The sequence below is a fragment of the Myotis yumanensis genome, unplaced genomic scaffold (assembly GCF_028538775.1).
Source record: "Myotis yumanensis isolate MYYU_CA2020_CCGP unplaced genomic scaffold, mMyoYum1.0.hap1 SCAF_16, whole genome shotgun sequence".
Classification (NCBI taxonomy): Eukaryota; Metazoa; Chordata; class Mammalia; order Chiroptera; family Vespertilionidae; genus Myotis; species Myotis yumanensis.
The window spans coordinates 26,984,776-27,006,472 of NW_027223767.1; the positions used below are offsets into that span (position 1 = coordinate 26,984,776).

The window sequence follows — 21,697 nt, forward strand, 5'->3', positions numbered from 1 at the left end:
AAACATTGCCTTTATAATTATTTAAAATGTGTGTATAATATATTTTGGGGGACCCTCTATAGATTAGGTTTCTTGACCCCTTTTGTGGAATAAATCCCCTTGGCCTTCTGAAGAATCCCATGGACCTCTTCTCAGAATAATGTTTTAAACTGCGTAACAGAACAGATAGAAAATATATTGAAATATATAGTTCTAGCATCTGACCCCTGAGATTTTCAAGGAGTATGGGATGGGCTACTCAGGGGATGTTTCTGAGATGACATTAGTGTCTTCCTTCCGTCTATAAGTAAGCCCCCATTTTCATAGCTCTCCCATCTTTCCCTAGCTCAAATCCAATTTTTCTCATTTTATTTTTTTCTAGCCTCCTTCACCTCTTGCTCAGCCCCTCCCACTTCTATAGACCCGCCCCTCCATGGCCCCGCCCCATCCTAGACTCCTCCCCCCGCTAAGTCCCGCCTTCCCCTCCATTACTTCTCTGTCCCCTGCCAATCACGCTGGGCCACCCTTCCGCCCCGCCCCCGAACCTACATCCTGCCTGGACGGTCTCTCCGGCTGGCGGAGGAGCCGTGGCTGCGGAAGGATGGACCCGGCTCTGGCCAGTGGCTTCTCCCAGGAGCAGTTCCGGGAGGCCTGTGCCGAGCTCCAGCAGCCCGCGCTGGCCGGGGCCGAATGGCAGCTAATGATGGAGACCCTGGGCATCAGCATCTACCGGCTGCTGGACCAGGTAGCGGCCTGCCTGCTGCAGGACCGCGGGGCTGCCGCGTGCCAGGGCCAGCCTTCCCGGGGGGAGCCGGGGGGCTGCAGCCGCGGAAGTCCGGACCCGGCGGGTCTTTTGGAGCTGGGAGGAGCGAGCGCTGGGGCGGTGCCTCCAGCTGACTTTGTCCCGTTTTGGGGAGAGGGGAGGTCGTCAGAATTCAGCCTTAGGTCTGAGGCCCCACGGGGGTGTGGTTTGTGAGAAGTTAACTGTCAAGTTAAAACGTGGGTCTGCTGATTCGTAGCCTCATGCACCTCCGGAGTGGGTGCCAGTGTGTATGTATGTGGGGAATATCCTCGGGTTGAATCCAGGTGGAAAAAAACACGACTTTTCAGAGACTGGATGTGCAGGGTGGCTGGCGTGTGGGAGAGGAGTGTCGCTGAGGAGGGACTTAGTATCTACTCTAGCCATTCCAGTGACCTGCTTCTTTTGGCTGCTGCCCCTTCCTTGTAAGTTGCACTTATTAACTTGAGTCTGAAGCTTCAGAGGGAAAGGTTCACCGAAGGCCTGGGAGGAATGGAGTTGGTCATTAAGCAGGTCTCCAGCGGCCCTGCAGGCCTTTGGAACAAGCCGCCATCCAGGTGGGAGGATCATATTGCACCTGAGCCCTGCCATCAATTGCCCCGTGTAATGGCAGTTCATGACAAGTAGGTTAAAGATCATCCTTAGGCAAGGTAAGTGAAATCCAGGTTTCTTGGCAGAGGACCAGAGTATTATAGTGTTAGAGCAGGGAGGAGCTCTGGGTGTCTTGCTACATATACCACTGGGTGTAGCAAGGTGAGCAAGTTCACGGTCTAGAGCAGACGGAATTCATTTCCTAGGGAAATTTCAACAGTTACCTTGGTGCAAAATTGGACAAGTTTTCAGACAAGATGCATTTATCTTCTCTCAGATTATTCCGTTTTCCTTTACCAGCCGCATCCAGGCGCTTGCCAAGGGTTGTCCATTGGATTGTGCAGACATATCTGACATAGGGCCCGTTTCCTTTCCCTTTACTCTCCTCTATGTTTGTCACTGCGGATGGCGCTTCTCACCTAGAATTGCTGTGACCTCTTAACTAGTTCCCCAGCTTTCCTCCTACACATTGCAGCCCAATCAAACACCCGCGAGGCTATGATCTTGTCGCTCCCATTTCAGTGGCATTGCTGATTGCAGAATTAATAATAACTGTTGTAACAGCGAATACATTTCATGCTTTCTAATGTTCCAAGCACTGTTTAAGTCTTTGCAGGTATTGAATCCTCACATCATCCCTAATGTCAGGTGCTATGATTATACTTTTTTTTTTTTTTACCTGTATGTATGGAAATGAATCTATGGAAAGGTTAAGTTGCTGGAGTCAGAACTCAGCTGTCTTGCTCTAGTCCTGTGCCATAAATATGCTTCCATAGTGCCTCTCTGAGGGAAGGCAAATGTTGCCCGCAGGTTATCCTGAACTAGTTTGGTGTTTTTTAAAAAATGTTATTTTTATTATTATCATTATATTTTCATCTTTATTGTTGAAAGTATTATATATGTCCCCTTTTCCCCCCATGGACCTCTTCTAGCCCCCCCCCCCCCCCCCCCGCCCCAGGCCTTCACCATGAACTAGTTTGGTCTTAACTCATATATTTCCAGCTTTATCTCCCATAACTCATGCATACTGCTCCTGTCCTCGAGCCACCCATACTCCCTACCCCATGGGCCTGTGCTTTTTTGCTTTGCAGGGACCACTTCTCTCCTGGGGGGTGGGGTATGAGTGGTATTTAAACAGTTCCTATCCCTACTCACCATTCTATATGTCTTATTTCCACCTGTTCTGGGGATGAAGACAGTCATGGTACATGGATGTAAATTAGCAAGCTTTCACAAGTTTGGAGGATCATAAGATTCCCATAGGTGTGCCATTGAGCCTCAGCAGACAGGATGGAGGGCCATTGCCTTGGCCATTTTGATCTCCATCTGTATTAAAATGTGGAGGCCCTATTGGCTCAGGCTACACACCAGCTCCTTCCCAGAACCCTTACTGGCCTTTAGCATCGCCCAGCATGATTCGCTGCCTGGCCCACTTTGCTAAAGCCTCATTGGTTTTCCAGGTTGACGCCCATCCTGTACCGCCCTCCTGCAAGAGAATTCCTTCTGAGCTTTAGTTCGTAAATCTTTTCTTATGAACACCCATCGATTTGGGCTTGTTGTGTTTTCATTTTCCTTTGTCTCAAGGTATGTTTTGATTTTGTCCTTGATCTCGTTGTTAACTCATTCATTGTTTAGTATAAATGTTATTTAGCCTCCATGTGTTTGTGTGTTTTTCAGGTGTTTTTCTTGTAATTGAGTTCTAGTTTCATACCACAATGGTATGAAACAAGATGCTTGATATACTTTCAAATTATATGTACTGATATGTCCCAATATATCCACCACAGGCCCGGTTTTACACCTATTGTCCTGGCGAAAATTTTTACAACTGCCACTCTCCAAAGTGTGCCAGCTGGAATGGTAAATTGTAGGGTGACCCTATATATAGCCACAGGCACGCAGGCAGCTTATGACTTATCTAATGATGTGTTCAGAGAGTTTCGAGACCATGGGGTACGAGCGTAGGCCATGGACTCCGAGCGTAGGCCATGGACTCCGCTGTCAGATCACTGGCTTCATGCCCACGTGTGGCCTTCATTAGTTGTGTGACCTTCGGTGAGTTTTATAAACTCTCTTATTTATGGAGGTATCATTTATATGAACTTTATTGGTATATCATTTACAAATAATAAAACCCACTTATTTTAAGTACAACTCAGCGATTTTTAGTAAATGTATGCAGTTATGCAACCTTCACCACCATCTCATTTTAGAACATTTGTGTTGCTCCCAAAGGAAACCTCTTGCTCGTTTGCAGTCACCTGGTTCCCACTCCCAGCCACCAATCTACCTCCTGTCTCTACCTTTTCTCAAAAGGTTCGCCTTTCCCAGGTATTTCTCAGAACTTCTCTAAGCCTTCGTTTCTTTGAAAAATTGGTGTATCTCCTGTTATCATTGTGGATTAAGTGGGCTAACGCACGTGAAGCATTCAGCCCAGTGTGGTATTTAGTCAGCGACCTCTCATTAACATTCTACCCAGCCATCTGCAACCCTAAGAGATGAAACCTACCCTGCTTTCTTAGAGAGATGGAAACTATTCAATCAGACGTCGCTAACTGTCTCCACACAGTCTTGGTACACACTTCCCAGTGGCAGCTGGAGCGCTGGCTCTTGCCATTAGAACTGGTTCTCTCTGGTGAGAAATGCTTACTTTTCATCCCATCTGAGTCTGTTGCTTGCCAGAGTAGCTGGCGTTGGACAGCTTCCACAGTCGTAGGCTGGGAAGGCTTCCTGTCCCCCTGAGGAATAGAAATGAGCTCTTCTGTGAAAAGCAAAGAAAATCCAGGGCACAGTCCAGGGTGTGCTTACAGGATTAGGGAAATGGATTCATCAAGGCTGTCTGGAAGTTAGTGATGTAAATGCGGATAAACACCATAAATTGAAGAGAACGAATGAGGTCAGTTGAGGGGTAGGTAGGGGGGTTTGGGGGCCCACCAGGGATTGCTTCTCCGTGGGAACCGCAACGTCAAATGCAAACATTGTGACATTTTGATATTTCTCATGTATACAGATGTTAGCTCTTGCAGAATTTATTATGCTTAGGATAAATACATGTACCATTATTGGCAGTTCTGTTCCTCAACGTATGTTAACCCTGTGAATGCGAGTGAAACGAAATTGAACAGTTTTCTTTCAGGCATTTGAATAACCATTGCTAAGAAATGCAGCAGCTTGCCTGGCCAGTGTGACTCAGTGACTGTGTCGACCTATGAACCAGGAGGTCATGATTCAATTCTCAGTCAGGGCACATGCCTGGGTTGTGGGCTCAATCCCCAGGGTTGGGCATGCAGGAGGCAGCCGATCAATGATTCTCTCTCATCATTGACATTTCTATCTCTCCTTCTCCCTTCCCTTCCTCTCAGAAATCAATAAAAATATATTTAAAAAGGAAGGAAGGAAGGAAGGAAGGAAGGAATGAAGGAAGGAAGGAAGGAAGGAAGGAAGGAAGCAGCTTGATGTATTAAACCAGTAGAAAGAAAGAAAGAAAGAAAGAAAGAAAGAGAGAGAGAAAGAAAGAAAGAAAGAAAGGAAGAAAGAAATGTAGCAGCTTGATGTATTAGACAAGTTAGCCAGAATACCAGGGCATCTCAAAAATCAGCGATCTTAGTATTAAGTGGCCGAACCATGCCGCTGCTGCCCCCCGCCCCCCCGTCTTCATTTATAAAGTGGAGATAATAACATGCTGACTTGGCGGGATTATTGTGGCTATTAGTCATTAAGCACGGTGCCCGCTTAGAGTAGGTACTCCGTAGATATTCGTTTTCTTAAAAATATGCATTATATTGCAGTTCTGAATCCTGAGTTCTTCAATCTGGAAAAAGCATCATACTGACCTTATTAATGAAAGTGATATGTAATACTAAGTACTTATTATGTGATGAACTTTAGGCGGGTCATTTAATCTTCATAGTCATTTCCTTAGGTAGGAAATCTCATTAGACCCACTGGGCCGCTGAGAAGAGCAAGGCCAGGCGGTGGGAGAGCTTAAGCCCTATGCCGGCTGTGCCTCCGAGCCCCTGCCGTCAGCACCAGGCTGTATGTAGTTTCTGGCTACAATTTTCTGTATTTTCATGACTCTTTGGAACAACATAAAGAAAGACAGCACAGCCCAGCTCCGTTGAAAGTGATAATATTCATCCTTTCTCCATTCCCAGCTTTCCCTGGTCCCCCCCAGAAACAGCATCTAAAAAGTACCTCTTGTGGTAGTTGGAGGCCCATTGGACAAACACGGGGCTTAGGGACTCAGGGGAGCATTGCAGTGGGAGGTCCATCCTGGGTGGTCTGGGGCAGAAGCACTGGCTTGGGGACCGGAAGGAACAGGTTCCCATCCAGGCTTTGCCACCAACAGTGTTGTTGACTGACATCTGCTTGGTAAGTCACTGACATCTTTTACTAAAGGGTCTAAGGCCCCTTGTGGCTGTAATATTCTGTGTGATGGGGCTTGTTTACCTTAAGCGTTAGCGTGTGGTCTGCAACAGTGGTTTGGACAGAGTAGAGCTAAAGAAGGAGACATTGTGGGCAGTAGGAGGGCCTGGTGTCACCCTTTTTCTGTCCCAAGTACTAGCGGTAGGACTCAGGCACATGATTTAGCCTCACTTCAAGTCTGTGTATATATAAAGATGGAGGCAACACCAGTGTTTCTATCTGTATGGCAGGCAGGGCTGTGTTAAAGAGCACATGAGATCATGAATATAAGTCCGGAAACGGCACCGTGCTGAGAGAAACAATCACTAGCGTCATCGAAATAACGTAGAGCAGGTCCAAGTGTTTGGAAAACTTCAAATGCGAAGTACATAGCTGTTGCAGTGACTGCTGACAGGTCACCAAAGGAAGCACATTGCAAGCCAAAAAGCCAGCCTGAGCTTGATTTCTTCTCAAGGTGAAGGACGAAGTGGGTCCCAGCAAGATTATAGTTGTTGTTTTTATTGATTTTTTTACAGAGAGGAAGAGAGAGGGAGAGAGAGAGAGAGAGTTAGAAACATCGATCAGTTGCCTCCTGCACACTCCCCACTGGGCATGTGCCCGCAACCAAGGTACATGCCCCTGACTGGAATCAAACCTGAGACCCTTCAGTCCGCAGGCCGACGCTCTATCCACTGAGCCAAAACGGCCAGGGTGATTATAATTTTTTTTCTGAATTACTTAGTGGAAGGAGGCAGCACTTTCTATAAAAGAATGTGTGGAGTTGTAGATGTCTCTATGTAAACTTAAATATACTTCTATTTAATGTTCATTGACACGGTCCATTATCTCTCACTGCTCTTCCTTGGCCACGCATTTTAGCAGTGCTTATGTATTTCTGTACTGTGGTGATGAAATTACACATAATCCTATTTCCCTGTAAATGTCCATATCTTATCAGCACTATTCTGTCAGTCTACTTTTCACTTTTTAAATAATATGTTTTAGAGAGAGTGGAAGGGAAGGGGAGAGGGAGAGAAACATCGATGTGTGAGAGACACATCGATTGGTTGCCTCCGGCACACGCCCTGACTGGGGTTGGGAATCAAACCTGCAAGCCTTCAGTGTAGGTACCCTTGACGGGAAATTGAACCACTGAGCCACACCGGCCAGGGTGGGAGTTCTTTTTTCCTTAACCGTAATGTGAGTCTTTTTTTTTTTTTTAAATGTTTTTTTATAATTTAAAATTTTTTAAATTATAGTTGGCATACAATATTATATTAGTTGCAGGTGTACAGCATGGTGATTAGACATTTATATAACTTACAAAGTGATCACCTTGAGAAGGCTAGTATCCACCTGACATCGTATGTCAGTATTACAATACTGTTGACTATTAGCAATACCGTTGTTCTTTTAGCAAGAAAGAAGGGGGTGCCTTCTTCTGGTAACTGTATCGCACACTAAATATTGACTGATGCTCTGCCACAGAATAATTCTTTTACTATGTGAAGTGTAGGAAGTTAAATGTTCTATAAATGGAGCATTAGACAAGTATATAGTGTGTTGTTTTCCAGTGTGATTGAAAAAAATGGAGCATTCTTCATTTTTAAAGAATTTCGGGTTAAAACCTTTTGAGTAAACTCATCTATATCAATTTATTGAAATGTTAGGAAGCTTAGAAACATAACTGCAACAAATGTTATAGAGCAGCAGTTCTCAACCTGTGGGTTGCAACCCCTTTGGGGGTCGAACGACCCTTTCACAGGGGTCACCTAAGACCACCGGGAAACACATATATAATTACATATTGTTTTTTGTGATTAATCACTATGCTTTAGTTATGTTCAATTTGTAACAATGAAAATACATCCTGCATATCAGATATTTACGTTACGATTCATAACAGTAGCAAAATTACACTTATGAAGTAGCAACGAAAATAATTTTATGGTTGGGGGTCACCACAACATGAGGAACTGTATTAAAGGGTCGTGGCATTAGAAGGTTGAGAAGCACTGTTACAGAGAGTTTATATCTCTACTTGTAAGGAGCTCACTCAATAGCAAAACTTTGCCCAAATTAAGCTAAGATTTGTACTTTTTTCTGTCAAATTGTACAGTGGTACCCAATCCTGGTGAGATGATCCTTTGCTACTGGGGAGAGTATAAATTGATATAAATTTTCTTAAACATTTATAAAAAGTATAAAGAACCTTTAAATGTTAATATAATTTATCTCTAAGGAAGCTTTCCTAATGAAAAGGTTATAATTATGGACCATTTTGGTCCGTATGAAATAATAGGTTATTCCAGCAGTATTTATATTTGTTAAAATATTTGGAAACAGAAATAACTTAAAAGAATAACTAAGTTAGGTGTGATCTCTCTGTAGCTTCAATATAATATTGCTAAAAATAAGGACACAAGCTGTTTATACCATTATTACCATTTTTGTAACACAGAGAAGTATTTATTTACTTAAAAGAAATGTGCCACATATTACCAATAGGTATTTGTGGATTGTGGGCGTCACATGCCATTTTTATTCATTCTTTTTTGGCATTTTCCAATTTTCCCATAATGAATATGAATTATTTCTACAATGCTAAAAATTCACTGTATTTTTTAAAAGACAAAATAAAAATGTGAGTATGTGTGCTGAGATCCTTTTCTTAAAAGAAATAATGGGTGAAAAAAAGTGTTTTGACCCACGACATTGGGTGGGGCCATCCTGCACTCGAAAAGAACTTTCTATTGCTAGGCTAGGAAAGGTGTTACCGAGTATCTTGTTCCTGTGAGGTCTGGCCTTTCTCAGTCCTGCCTCTAAGGGAGTGTTTAAAGGAAGTCGTCACAATAGCTCATTCTTCGGTGTTCACGTCAATCACATCATTCTATTTTCCTCTTCCTGGAGGGCTTCTGTTTTCTTTTCTGTGATATGTATAGGACTGAGGTCACTGGGGCTGTGGTGCCACTCAGGAGGGGCCAGGAGCCAGTTTAAGGAAACAGTTTGTCTTAATTTATCCAGATAGCCGAAGCTAACTCATGTCAGGTTGGGGAGATAATGATCTCAAGACATAATTGTCCCTTTTGCTCAGTCCGTGTGGAAAATGGGGCCCCCGATATTCCTGAACAAGGGGCTAATTGTCTTCCTTCCGACGGTGATGAAAACACATGTGGGTCTAAATGCGTGCTATGTGTACACCCTCCCTACCTTTCCATGTGTGAGTGTGAGGGGCGGGGCAGGAAGGAGAGGTTTCTCCCGAGGTCTGTCCTTCCACTGGGGCATCCATGGCACAGCACGTAGGGGGTTCAGGTCGATTAGTTTGTCATTTGATGAGAGGAAACCCTTCGTATAAAGCCACATACTTCTGGAGCTGGAAAATCCTTATGAATTTAGTTTCAATTTGGCCTTCCATTCCTTGCCAGGTACTTTCACATGTGCCTGCGGTTCCTAAACTGGATTATTCATCCCCTGGGTTACGCCACCTGAGCTAGGAGACCCTTGAACGAGCCTCATGATATCTGGAAAGATTCACCATGCTTACCCCCTTGACTTCCCATGCGTTTCCAGCATGGTGTTGAAGAGGATGGCTTCACTTACGCATAATTACCCAATAACATTATGTTAGCACATGGAAATTGAGTGGCTCTAAAGCAGTGGTTCTCAACCTTCTGGCCCTTTAAATACAGTTCCTCATGTGGTGACCCAACCATAAAATTATTTTCGGTGCTACTTCATAAGTGTAATGTTGCTACTGTTATGAATCGTAATGTAAATATCTGATATGCAGGTTGGTCTTAGGCAACCCCTGTGAAAGGGTCATTTGACTGCCAAAGGGGTCGCTACCCACAGGTTGAGAACCACTGCTCTAAAGGCTTTCTTTCTGTTTGTTTGCCTTTGCATTGACATTTAAGGGCCACTGGTTTATCTTAAAATTAGAGCCTTTAGCCCTAACTTGTTTGGCTCAGTGGATAGAGCGTTGGCTGTGGACTGAGGGGTCCCAGGTTCGATTCCGGTCAGGGGCATGTGCCTTGGTTGCGGGCACATCCCCAGTGGGGAGTGTGCAGGAGGCAGCTAAATTGATCTTTCTCTCTCATCAATGTTTCTGGCTCTCTATTCCTCTCCTTTTCTCTCTAAAAAAAAGAAAAAAAAATTAGAGCCTTTAGACAAGGTGACGGTTAGGAACTTCAAGTTGCCATCGTATGGAGAGTTGAAAATGTGTAGCGGCCAACTCCAGTCCAGTCCCCTCGCAGACAAGGGTTCTTAGACTTTGGAATCTAGAAACTTTTTTTTCCTTTTCTGAATAACAGGGACTAATATGATCTGAAGCTGATGTTTCTTCCCCTTTATGCACAAGTCCTTTATATAAAAAAGAAGCAGTGTTGACAAATTCTGTCTTAGAATTGATAGAACAGTGTGTTGGGTTCATTCGGCCCCGTGGAATCTAAAATAGTAACCTGTCCCCTGAATGCTAGCTGCCTATACGACAGCCCCTACTTGGATGTTTAATAAGCATCTCAAACGCAAGGTGGAACTCTTGGTTACCCCACAGCCCACAGATGACCTCCTCCCCACGTTTTTTTCTTTCTTACGAAAAGGAGCTCCCCGTTTGCCAGGTTGTTCAAGCAGAGGTTCTGAGAGTTACCCTCAATTCTTTGCTTTCTCTTTCCCTTCGCCAGTCTGTCCTCACTGCAATTGTTGTTGACATGACTTCTAAAATTTTTCCCTAAGTCATTGACTTCTCCCCATCACTGTTGTTACCGCCCCGTTCCAATCACGGTCTTCTCTTATCTGGACTATTGCACTGTCTTCTAAACCACTTTCTTACTCTCTTAGGATCTCGTTTCTACCAAGCAGCGAGTCATCCTTCTAAACCCACACCCTGTTTAAAGTCATTCCTTGATAGCAGTTAGCACGAAAGAGTTAACCCAGGGGTCCTCAAACTATGGCCCGCAGGCCACATGCAAATACAAATATTGTATTTGTTCCCGTTTTGTTTTTTTGCTTCAAAATAAGATATGTGCAGTGTGCATAGGAATTTGTTCCTAGTTTTTTTTTTAAACTATAGTCCGGCCCTCCAATGGTCTGAGGGACAGTGAACTGGCCCCCTGTTTAAAAAGTTTGAGGACCCCTGAGTTAACCCCTTACACTGGTTTACAAATCCCTTGGGGGCCCAGGCCCACCACCTCTGTGGCCCTGACTCCTACCACTCTCTGGGCACCACAATTCTCCAGAGCCCTGGACTTTCTGCTCTTTGAGCATTTCAATCCATCAACCTGAGGGCCTTCCCCTACTAGGAATGGTCTTTCCTCATCCTCCCATGAATGACTCCTTCTAATATTTTGGACAAGAGGTTCCGATAAAGATGATCCCTCATGGAGACCTTCCCTGACCACCTCATTATTTAGAACCCCTCTCCTCCGAATCCAGCTTCATCTGTCACACTCCCCTGCTTGGCGCCTGTTTACATTAGCTGGATACTGTTGTAGTTAACCCCACCACCAATGCTCCTGCCGAATTGAAGACCCATGGGAGCAGGGGCCTCATCTGCTTTTTCATCATCATGTCACCAAGACGACGGGAAGGGACTCGATAAATGGTGTGGCATGAACGCCAGCCTCAGCTGTTGTTCATATGCTGTGCAATCCAGCTGTCTCGCAACTTGGGAATGAATAGGTTGTTTCTGCCTGTTCTGTTTCTACAGCAGACCGGACTGTATGAGTATAAAGTCTTTGGTGTTCTGGAGGATTGCCCGCCGGCTCTGCTCGCGGATGTCTATATGGACTTAGACTACAGAAAACAGTGGGACCAATATGTTAAAGGTGAGTAACACCCACTGTTTTTTAAAAAGTGAATTAGAAAGTAGAATCTATTGTTATTTATCTTACCTAGCAGGATAAATTTCTAACAGGTTTAATTTCTTTTTTAAAAAAATATATTTTATTGATTTTTTACAGAGAGGAAGGGAGAGGGATAGTTAGAAACATCGATGAGAGAGAAACATCGATCAGCTGCCTCCTGCACACCCCCTACTGGGGATGTGCCCGCAACCAAGGTACATGCCCTTGACCGGAATCGAACCTGGGACCCTTCAGTCCCCAGGCCGATGCTCTATCCAGTGAGCCAAACCGGCTAGGGCAGGTTTAATTTCTACTCTGTTATGTTTCATTTTAAAGTTTGGCATCAAAGTCTTAAGTGCTGGGCTGAAATGTGCCTTTGCTATTCCTAGGACTTGCTCTTTGCATACTTTCTGATCCACTCTTCAGTTTGCTCAGAGGGCTACTCTGTTCTCTCTGTAAGTTGGTTGTCATCTGTATACCTACGTATCATGGAAGGCTTCTTGGAGGAGGTGGTGCCCGAGCTTTGTTTTGGAAGTTGAACACAAGAATACTATATGTGAGGAAGTTAGGGTAAGGGGATGAGTGGTGCAAGGGCATTCCAGGCCCAGAGAACAGCATGAGTCAAGTCAGCAAAGCGTGAGACAGCATGATATGTACAAATGGTGAGTAATTGGGCAGCAGAATCTGGAGTTAGGGTGGGAAGAGGGTTCAGATCCCCAAGGCCTAGGCTGGCTGCCAGTCTGCAGTCCTTAGATTGTACCCTATGGGTGATGGAGAGTTATGAAAGGCATTAAACGGGATCCCCCTGCCGTAGAGCTGGGAGAGACCTCTGCCATCTCGGTCACAGTGGCATAGAACTACGGAGTTGCCAAGGGGCACACAGACTCTGAAAGACCCTCGTAGTCAGGTCTCCTGGTTGCAAGTAACAAAAATGCTAACGAATGCCCGTGTAAGAAAAGGAACGTTTATTGGTTCATGGCATTGAAAACTCCACGGGTGTCTGGCTTCCAGGAATACTGCATTCAATACTTGAATCATTTCTCCTTCTTTTGACTCCTTTTTTCTGCCCGAATCCTCAGGCAGATTCCTATGTCATGCAAAGGTGCCTCCAGAAGATCCAGGCTCATAAGCAACCATATGATTAACCCCAGAGGAACAGGAACGAGAATTCCACTTCCTGCCGCTGGCAGCCAGAGCCCAGGATTGGCTCTCCTTGGCTCAGCCTGGACCACGTGCTTGTTTCCTGTGGACCTTTCTCATGGCTTTGGGTCACGTACTGTTTTCAGATACGCTTCATATCTAGGGGGAATTGTGATGCTCGCCCATCCAAGGAACAAACTGTTCTCTCTGTCCCAGTCTCCCTAGCAGCCATTCCAGTCATGTGACTGAAGTGGCCAATAAGGTGCACACGTGTCTTCAGTTTGAGAGAGAGCAATGTGAGGAGGCAGGCGGCACGCAGAATCCATTTTCCGGTGATGGTCCCAGCAGCGGCATCCTGACTTTGGGGCAGACAGTTGCAGGGCTTCTGACATTTGGTTCTCACGCCATGGTGTCTGGTCCACCCGACTGGCTTCTCTGGAACAATCTTGAGGTCTAACCCTAACTCTGGTCCTCCTGGATATTCTGGGAGCTCCCTGAGAGCCTTTACTAAACCACCTTCCAGCTTTAACCTGCTCCAGCGGCAAGCTAAGGCCCTGGCCAGATGCACCTCCCTGAACTAACCCCCGTGGCCATGTCTTGCCACTTTCCCAGCCCTGGGATTAATGCTGAGCCAGTTCTGCTTAAACCACATCGTCAAGAAGGAGGGGAAGGTGATGCCCTGAAGGAGCATTGAGATACCAGTCCGAGAACGGGGAGTCAACGCCGAACATGGGAAAGCAACAGGTGTCCATCCCTTCCCTTCCTTTCAGGGCTGTCTTCAATCCCTGTGGCACCAGTGGGTGGGCAAGTGCTTTATTAGGTTTTCTTTCAAAAACTGAGTTAAGTAATAAGTTTTCCCCTCATCTGCTTCTCAAGGGACCCCTGGGTTGCTTCAGCAGCCTTGGCTTGGCTTCCTCTGTAAATGTCAGGGAGATGTTTGCAGTCCAGCTGGGGTGAGAGGGGACACCTATCATCGAATTCCTTTGCTACCTCCCTCCAGGAGTGGCCGCTGTTTGCACACCAGAGCATGATGGGATCGTAAGGAGATCTGGTCACTGTAGTTGTGGTATAGTGCACAGAAATATGGGAGAGGAGCAAGACACTTCGCCACAGTTATGGCACTTTCTCTTTGTCTGGGAAGGACACTGCCTTCTCCAGAGCCTTTATTTCCCAGATAAACGTGCTAGACTAGGCGACTCAGTCCTGAGCCAGTGGTCATGTCTTAAAATCGAGGGAAGAAAAGGTCTTCAAAGCAAAATTGTTGGTACTCTAGTGACATCTGGTGGTCACCCTGATCTTGTAACCTGAAGGTTTATTCTTGCCTGCCGGATAGTGATTCATTGCATCCTAGCTGGGAATCTTGTTTTTGCTCTGAGATAGACAAGTTTTGTTGGGTTCTCTGATGTTGACTCTGCTTTTATATCTGCTGGACTGTGCCCCTCGGCAGCAAGCTTTCAGCGGTAACGAACGGGCTTGACTTTTTTAGAATTCTGGGCCGTACGCATTCATGGTTTATTGTGTTCTACGAGGTCATCCTACGCAGGCTTTGTGTTAATTGAAACCGAAGAGGCTTCCAGATGCATTAACTTCCTTTGTTTTCCTTAGAACTCTATGAAAAGGAATGCAACGGCGAGACTGTGGTCTACTGGGAAGTGAAGTACCCTTTCCCCATGTCCAACAGGGATGTATCCTTTCCCAGGTATGTCCAGCAGGTGTGGACAGCGTTGTCTTTGATCCTTGCAGAGGCATCTGCTAAGGCTGTTACTGCACCTTGTGCAGCTTTTGGAGACTTCAGAGTGGGATTTCTGGGCCTGACTACGTGGAGCGTCTGTAACTGTGGTCACTGGAGGGCAGCCTCTACTTTCCTGAGACATTTTCTAGGGCTTGAAGTTGTTGGGCCACAGAATTGGGGACTTGGAAAGACCTTTTAATCAAGCTTAACACACTCCCCAATCTAGAGAGAGGTAAAATGACAGAGGCATCCATACAGGCGATTAGCGGCAGAGTGGGGACGAGAGCCCCCACAATTCCAGCTCTCCTCAGACCTCCTCATGTTTGATGGACCCCACAGTGGTCCCTCCATCACTGTTGGCTCTGGACACTGTGTGTGCTTCTTCCCCTCGATTTCCTTATGTATCTTATGATGCAGTTGAATGGAATGTGGGGAGTTTGACCTGCCACTCCGAGGTTCTAAGAAGCCCACTTAGGACTTGCCTGGGAGGGTGGCATGGGAATTTGCTGGGTGAGCAGTATGGGGGTAGGATGATTGACAGGCAAGCGTTCTCTTTAATCACAGCAGCTGAGCACTTCACACACTGAATTTCCATATAAGATCCTTGGAGCAAAGGGGCTCATGGATTAAAACATAACCTTTGGAAACCACTGAGTTAGGTGATCACTGGATCTTTTCTAGCCCTAACATTCTATAAGTCTGTTGGTTCCTAAATAATCATTCTCTAAAAAGAGAGGGAGTGTGTGGGTGTGTTCTGTGTTTTGTCTGTATGTGTTTTTGTGTCTACCTGGCCCCCGATTTTAAATTCCATAAGGGTTTATTTTTTGCCACAGTTCCCATACCCTGCTAGATAGCTTACATTACATATGGCATGTATGTCAACAAATTGTGGATTACTTAACCGCTTAGATTTTATGTGGTTTTCTCTAATCCTGCCGACAAGGGTGCAAAACAGGCATCAGCCCCATTTCACAGTGAGGGAAACTGAGGCAAAGAGAAGTTCAGAACTTGACTCAGGTTCACAGAGCTAGTGGGTGGAAAAGGCAGATTTGGGACCAGGTCCAGCCGTCTCCAGAGAAGGTGATCTCGACCAGGCCATGGTCCTGCCTCTCTGACCTCACAGGGATACTGCTGGGTAGGTATTCGCAGGGGTGAATACTCAGGACCCCTTAAACTTTTATTTCATTGGCGTTCCAATGACACACGATCCCACGAGTTGTTGTTGTTTTTAGTCTTTCTATATGCATATATGTCTCTCTAGTAAGGGTTGTTGAAATTTTGAAAACAGAGACTAGTGCAGTGGTAAAGAACATTCAGTTTGGAGAGAAAGACCCCAGGTTGTGTATGCAGCCATCCTCTGGTTTGCTGTGTGACCTTGTGTGACCTTAGAAAAGGCCTTTTGGGTCCCTGGGCCCCAGTGAACTGGTGGTTCGCCAGTCATAGGCCCCGTGGCATGCTGGACCTCCCAACTCTTCAAAGACCTCTGCCAAATTTTAATCAATATGTGTATCGAGTTAATTTTTCCTCAATGGAGTGTCAGGTGACATCTATCACGTGAGCTGAGTAAGTTGTGGGAGAGAATGGGGCCGTTGCTGTGAAGTGGGAGAGAGGAGATCCAGAGCCAAAAGCAACATCATTTCTTCCCGAAAACATTTGAGATCTTTACTCCCCATGACTTAGAGACCTAGGGCAATAGACCATCCTGCAGGATGCCTGAGTGATGAGTGGGACAACTGTGAGTGCTTTTGAGACTCTGAGGTGCATGGGGCTGTGGTTGTTGCTATTACAGTAAGTGTAACTGTGTTATACTTTAGAGTGATTTTTTTTTTATTGTCTTAGGCTTTTAATTACTTCTAGTGTTAAATCTAAAATTCTGTCCTTTTAAAGTATACAGGCAAAGGGTTGAGCCCGTACACCTATGAAAGTCTAAATAGGTTTTGAAGCCAGATCTGGCCTCCGATTCAGGTTTCATCACTTGAGCTGGGCGGGGGGACCTTGGGCAAGTTTCTTTACCTCTCTGGTGTAATGTTGTCACCTGTAAGACCGGGACACTTATACTGAACTCACGGTGATTTGTCAGGATCAAAATAGATGCTATAGGGAAAGCACATGGTAAGGCTCAATAAGTGGTGACTTCTCATTCTTAGGATTTAATGATCTTCCCTGGAAGAGTGCTATCGGATAGTGGTTGTTCTGTGTTTATCGTGATGAAATAACTGTCATTCTTGGTGAACCAGTGCTGACTCAGAGTTAAATATTCAGGAAGTCAGTGCCTTCCTATGATCACCAGTTGTAAGTACATTGCTTGACTGTCCGCTGTGCACAGAGGTCAGTACTTAGAGCTTCAGGGGAAGATAGGACAAAACGGAATGACTTGGAATGTTTGTCGAGTGCTTGTTCTGGTCTGGTCTTCCTGTAATGTCCTCACCAAGCTTGCCTGCTGGGTGATGGTTCTCCCTTTTCCCACATAGAGAAACTGCGTCTCAGAAAAGTTGAGTAAATAAGCCAGGGTTACACAGCTGACAAACCATCAATCCTCCGCTATCTCCCAGTGCCTTCTTAGAGAAAGGAGGTTTCCCTGCACAATTCAAAGCAGCAAGGAATGGTTGACAGGTGGGTAATGCATGTTCTCAAGTGATACACCAGGTGGTACGAGGCACAATCTTGCAGTGCAGGTAAGGAGATGGGGCAGGTGGGTGAAGTAACAGTTCAAGGGAGACAATGGGGGGAACAGAACCCCCTCCTTTGGCTTCTGGCTTGGGGTGCTTTCCTTCTGCCCAACTGAGATGCTGGTGTGATGTCACGCCTTGACTGGCACTGCAGTATGTCTACATCCGTCAGCGGCGAGAGCTGGACGTGGAAGGACGGAAGATCTACGTGGTTCTAGCCCAGAGCACCTCCGTGCCACAGTTTGCTGAGAGGTCGGGCGTGATCCGGGTGAAGGGGTACAAGCAGAGCCTGGCGATTGAGAGCGATGGCAAGAAGGGGAGCAAAGGTAAAGCCAGGGTGCATGCCAGCGCACCGGCCAGGGCTGCCCAGGCGAAGGGCACGCTGATCGTGAGGCATGTAAATGCATGAGCCTCGTTCCCAGAGGTCAGAGAATGGGCAGGGGTGCAAGACAAACATGGGGAGAGATTCAGTTCATCCAAGAAACTTGGCTAGAGTGCAAGGTGGATGTTTAAATCTGACCCAATCCATTCTTTACTGACTGTTGTCCAGATGGAAACAGGGGTCCTCAAACTTTTTAAACGGGGGGCCAGTTCACTGTCCCTCAGACCGTTGGAGGGCCAGACTATAGTTTAAAAAGAACTATGAACAAATTCCTATGCACACTGCACATATCTTATTTTGAAGTAAAAAAACAAAACGGGAACAAATACAATATTTGTATTTGCATGTGGCCCATGGGCCGTAGTTTGAGGACCCCTGGAATAGAACATCAAAGTCCACCAGAGGGCTCAGAATTGACTCTAGGTGGGTCCTGGGGGGGGGGGGGGGGGGGGTGAGCAAAGAGCCCATAGGAATGTTTCAGGGGACATGGCTCCTTCTCAGCAAAACCCCAGAGTCTCAGGGCCTGCCTACCTTGAGTTCAAACCACGAGAAGAGCTGGGGCAGAGCGTGGGCCACCTGGCCACCTGCCCTACTGGCATGAGAAGGCCTTGAACTGGAGGCAAAATCCAAGCCATAGTTCTGATGCCTGTTAGATCTGGCACCTTGACAAGTCAACCCACACTTCTTAGTCTCCATTTTACCCGTACACACTGGGATTTAATTTCACCAACTCCTTCCGATAGTGAGGTTAGCAAAGGGAGAAATAATGAGACTCTATCCAAGTGTCTGGCACTTGCCAGGTACTTAAGAAATAGCAGCAAAATGTACCTTGACTATGTTTTCAAAAATGTTTACATATAAATGCCCTGGAAGACAAGCCAGAGGAGAGAATCCACCTGACTTACGTGTCACCTCCCCCCATCTCCTGGGTCTGAATCTGAAGGGGGAGGTTCGCAGGGTTTGTGGCTGTACCTTTCTAACTTGTTTTCTCCTGCTGACTCGTGCTTTCTCTCCCCTTCTAGTTTTCATGCATTACTTCGATAACCCAGGTGGCCAAATTCCGTCCTGGCTCATTAACTGGGCCGCCAAGGTGAGATCCCAGGAGGCAGAGGGGGGAAGTGTGTTTGACAAATGTTGACTTAGCCCGTGGGGGCTGTCAGGCCGAAGAGACACGCTGTCTCAGGCCTAATGAGGCTCTTTTATGAAGCAGCGTGGTTGAGTGACCACGGTTCGGACTGGGGTTGCCAACACCCAGGATGAAGCTGGGGCAAAAGACAAAGAATCCTTAGCTGGAATGCCAGCCCCTCCCTGCCAGTGCCCCGAGACCCCGCCAGGATCACTCTCTGGAACCTCGGGACAATAGGCTGCTCCTCCTGCGGACAATGGTGCCTTTGGACCCTGTGTCTGCTTACGGAGGAGCTGGGCCGGCTGGGGAGACAGCCTGACGTCTCCACGCCTCGGGAGAGCCTCGGGTTTTGTTCCTGTTGTTTTGCTCTGTTGCCCTGTGAGGAGAGGGAACCACAATGGTCGCCCCGATCACTGGAGACTGCCTGGGCGCCTGGTTTCACCGGGACCGTTCAGCCTGCTGTGTACCAGTCCTACTAACTGGCTGGAGGGCTCAACAGACCCCCTGGGAGCGTGACAAAGCTCAGAGGCTTTGGGTCAAACCCAGGTGCCTTTGAATCCAGGCCCTGCTCTGTGTAATTGATGGAAGCCATCGAGTTTTTCCCTTTTTTTAAAAAAAATATATTTTATTGATGTTTTACAGAGAGGAAGGGAGGGGGATAGAGAGCTAGAAACATCGATGAGAGAGAAACATCGATCAGCTGCCTCCTGCACACACCCTACTGGGGATGTGCCCGCAACCAAGGTACATGCCCCTGACCGGAATCGAACCTGGGACCCTTCAGTCCGCAGGCTGACGCTCTAGCCACTGAGCCAAACCAGTTAGGGCTCCCTTTTAAAAGGGACTGGATATTACCTGCTGCGTAGAGTGGGAGTAGAGAAGACACTGTTGGTGGAAAGTCTTGCACAATGGTCAACACTCGCTAAGCAATAGTATATCCAGCCTCACACCCCCAAATCCTTACCAGTCTCTAATTCTGCAAAGCGAGTCCTTTCCCTTCCTCAGGGGAGTTGAACAACCCAGCCCCATCCATGCCCCGTGTTTTCTTTTTCTTTTCAAGAAACGGTGTCTCAGAAATGTCTTAGCTTTTCATTAGCAAACGCCAAAGTATAAGGCAGTGCCCTGCAACAGTGGCCTCTGTGGTCTCGTCTCACCTGCGCCCTGGATCTTACCTTTCGCCATCGTCTGTGGCAACTTGAAACCCGGTCCAGGCCCTGTTGTCTTTCATTCTTCCCCGAGTCGCCTTTATCTACCTGAGCCACACGCCAAGGAATCAGGAGTGGTTGGTGTGAGAACCTAGACGTGACAGTCTCCTTTGCTTTGCAGAACGGAGTTCCTAACTTCTTGAAAGACTTGGCGAAAGCCTGTCAGAACTACCTCCAGAAAACCTAAGGAAGGGGACTGGGAAGCTTGTGCCATGCACCGACGTCTGCAGAAGAGCCACAACCCACGGACGCTCGGCCTTCCTTTCGCTTTCCTGTCCTCAGAGGCTGGCACACTGTCCAGCTCGGCCTCAGCCTCCCTGTGTGCCTGACGCCCGGCTTCCTTTCCCACTCGCCCTGCCCTGCTGCCTCCTTCCACAGTTGAATATGCGTCAGATTAGGGAAACTTCTGCTTGTTTGTTTTTCAAAAGGGAAGTCCTCAGCAGGGAACACAATCACTCCATTGTGCCTTTGGAAGGGGATGGATGGGTGGAGAAGCCACAACAACAACAAAAAACACACACATAAGAATGCCCCCTCCAGGCAAGCTGGCTCCTGCCCAGAACTGGATTTCTTGCGACTGCTGGAAGTCGCGTTCCCTGCAGAGTCAGCTCACAGTGTGCCAAGACTGGAAGGCTGGGTTGACGTCCCTTTGCCTTAAGTCTGGTGACTTGATTTGGCTGGGATCTGAGGGGATAATCCAATAATTCTCTGCCCATCTCCACAGCTGGAGGATCACAAGCTGCTTTGATTTGAAAAACACTGTAGGCCTGACTAAGCATATGACTGTGATGTGACAACCTTTTCTCCTCATCACCCATGTCTGGGTGTTTCTCTATCCATATGCCACTGGGGAGAGGTTGGCCACACCTCACTAGCTCTTCATTTTACTGGCAATGGAGGCATCCGGATGGCTCTGGTAGTTAACAAAAGCCAAGATGCTTTGCACACAGCCCTGTGATAAAGTGTCCTTATAGGCAATAAGATGAATTTCCCCTCTGGAAGGTTCGGAGATGTTGACAGGATCATGGTCCACAATCAGGGAAATATTAATGAATGGCTTGGTTGACTCTACTTTTTTCTCAGGAATTCTACCCAAGTTGTCTGCCTCTTCCCACCACCCAAAGACTTCTATGTTTTCTCCTGAATTTTGGTAGGGCCAGATATCTATCTTGTGACACAGCCTTGATGATCTCAGAGAAAACGTTTAAGCACTGTGTGTGACGGTGTCAACCTTGATGAACGGGCATAGGCATTCAGGAGGTAAAGCCAGAAGCCAGGGGTTCATGAAAACGGGATATCTCAGACTGTACGTTTTCTCTCTGGGAAGGAAAGTGATTGAATACCAAATAAATACAGAGTGGCTTCTATTTATCCTGCGTGCAGCTTCCTTCCTACCTGGTTCCTTTTGTGAGAATGAATCAATTTGGTCTCTTTGGTTTACAAGTCACATCCAACCGAACTCGTGGACTTGAACAACAACAAAAAATTTAGGCTCACTTACCTGCTAGGCCAGGTGAAGAATGGCTTCAGGTATGGGTTGATACAGGTGCTCAAATTGACATTATAATTCAGCTCTCTTCAAGTTATTTTTGATGTTGGGCTGTAATTTGGTGGCTACATTGCTGCTAACAGCAAAAGGTAGGCTTGCATCTTTGCAGGCTCATGCTGAGCTAAAAGAGAGAGGGAGAGAGATAACATTTCTTTCCATTAAACCCACACCATCCCATGATTCCCTTTAAACCATGTGCCTACCCCTGCCCCAGTCATTGTCATATGGATAGAATTATGCAACTAAGTGATACTTCATCAATGTATCATTAAAATGTCATC

General features: G+C 46.5%; 1 protein-coding gene across 2 annotated transcripts; it reads left to right on the forward strand.

Moving 5' to 3' along the window:
• Positions 1–525: 525 nt before the first annotated feature.
• Positions 526–21,238, forward strand: PCTP (phosphatidylcholine transfer protein). Of its 2 annotated transcripts, none has more exons than XM_070393801.1 (6): positions 526–724; positions 11,478–11,595; positions 14,359–14,438; positions 17,309–17,480; positions 18,559–18,626; positions 19,989–21,238. In XM_070393801.1, the coding sequence occupies exons 1-6, from the start codon at positions 581–583 to the stop codon at positions 20,052–20,054; spliced, it is 648 nt and encodes a 215-aa protein (XP_070249902.1). In that variant the 5' UTR covers positions 526–580; the 3' UTR covers positions 20,055–21,238. The 2 variants fall into 2 exon arrangements, with proteins under 2 accessions (XP_070249902.1, XP_070249903.1); XM_070393802.1 differs by lacking the exon at positions 526–724 and adding an exon at positions 3,586–3,700.
• The last annotated feature ends 459 nt before the right edge of the window (positions 21,239–21,697 follow it).

Excerpts from the sequence above, each read along its gene's own strand:
- PCTP (XM_070393801.1), top strand. The coding sequence starts at position 581 with ATGGACCCGGCTCTGGCCAGTGGCTTCTCCCAGGAGCAGTTCCGGGAG. Across the intron at positions 17,481-18,558 it reads TGGCAAGAAGGGGAGCAAAG|TTTTCATGCATTACTTCGAT; the intron begins GTAAAGCCAGGG and ends CTCCCCTTCTAG. Across the intron at positions 18,627-19,988 it reads TCATTAACTGGGCCGCCAAG|AACGGAGTTCCTAACTTCTT; the intron begins GTGAGATCCCAG and ends TTTGCTTTGCAG.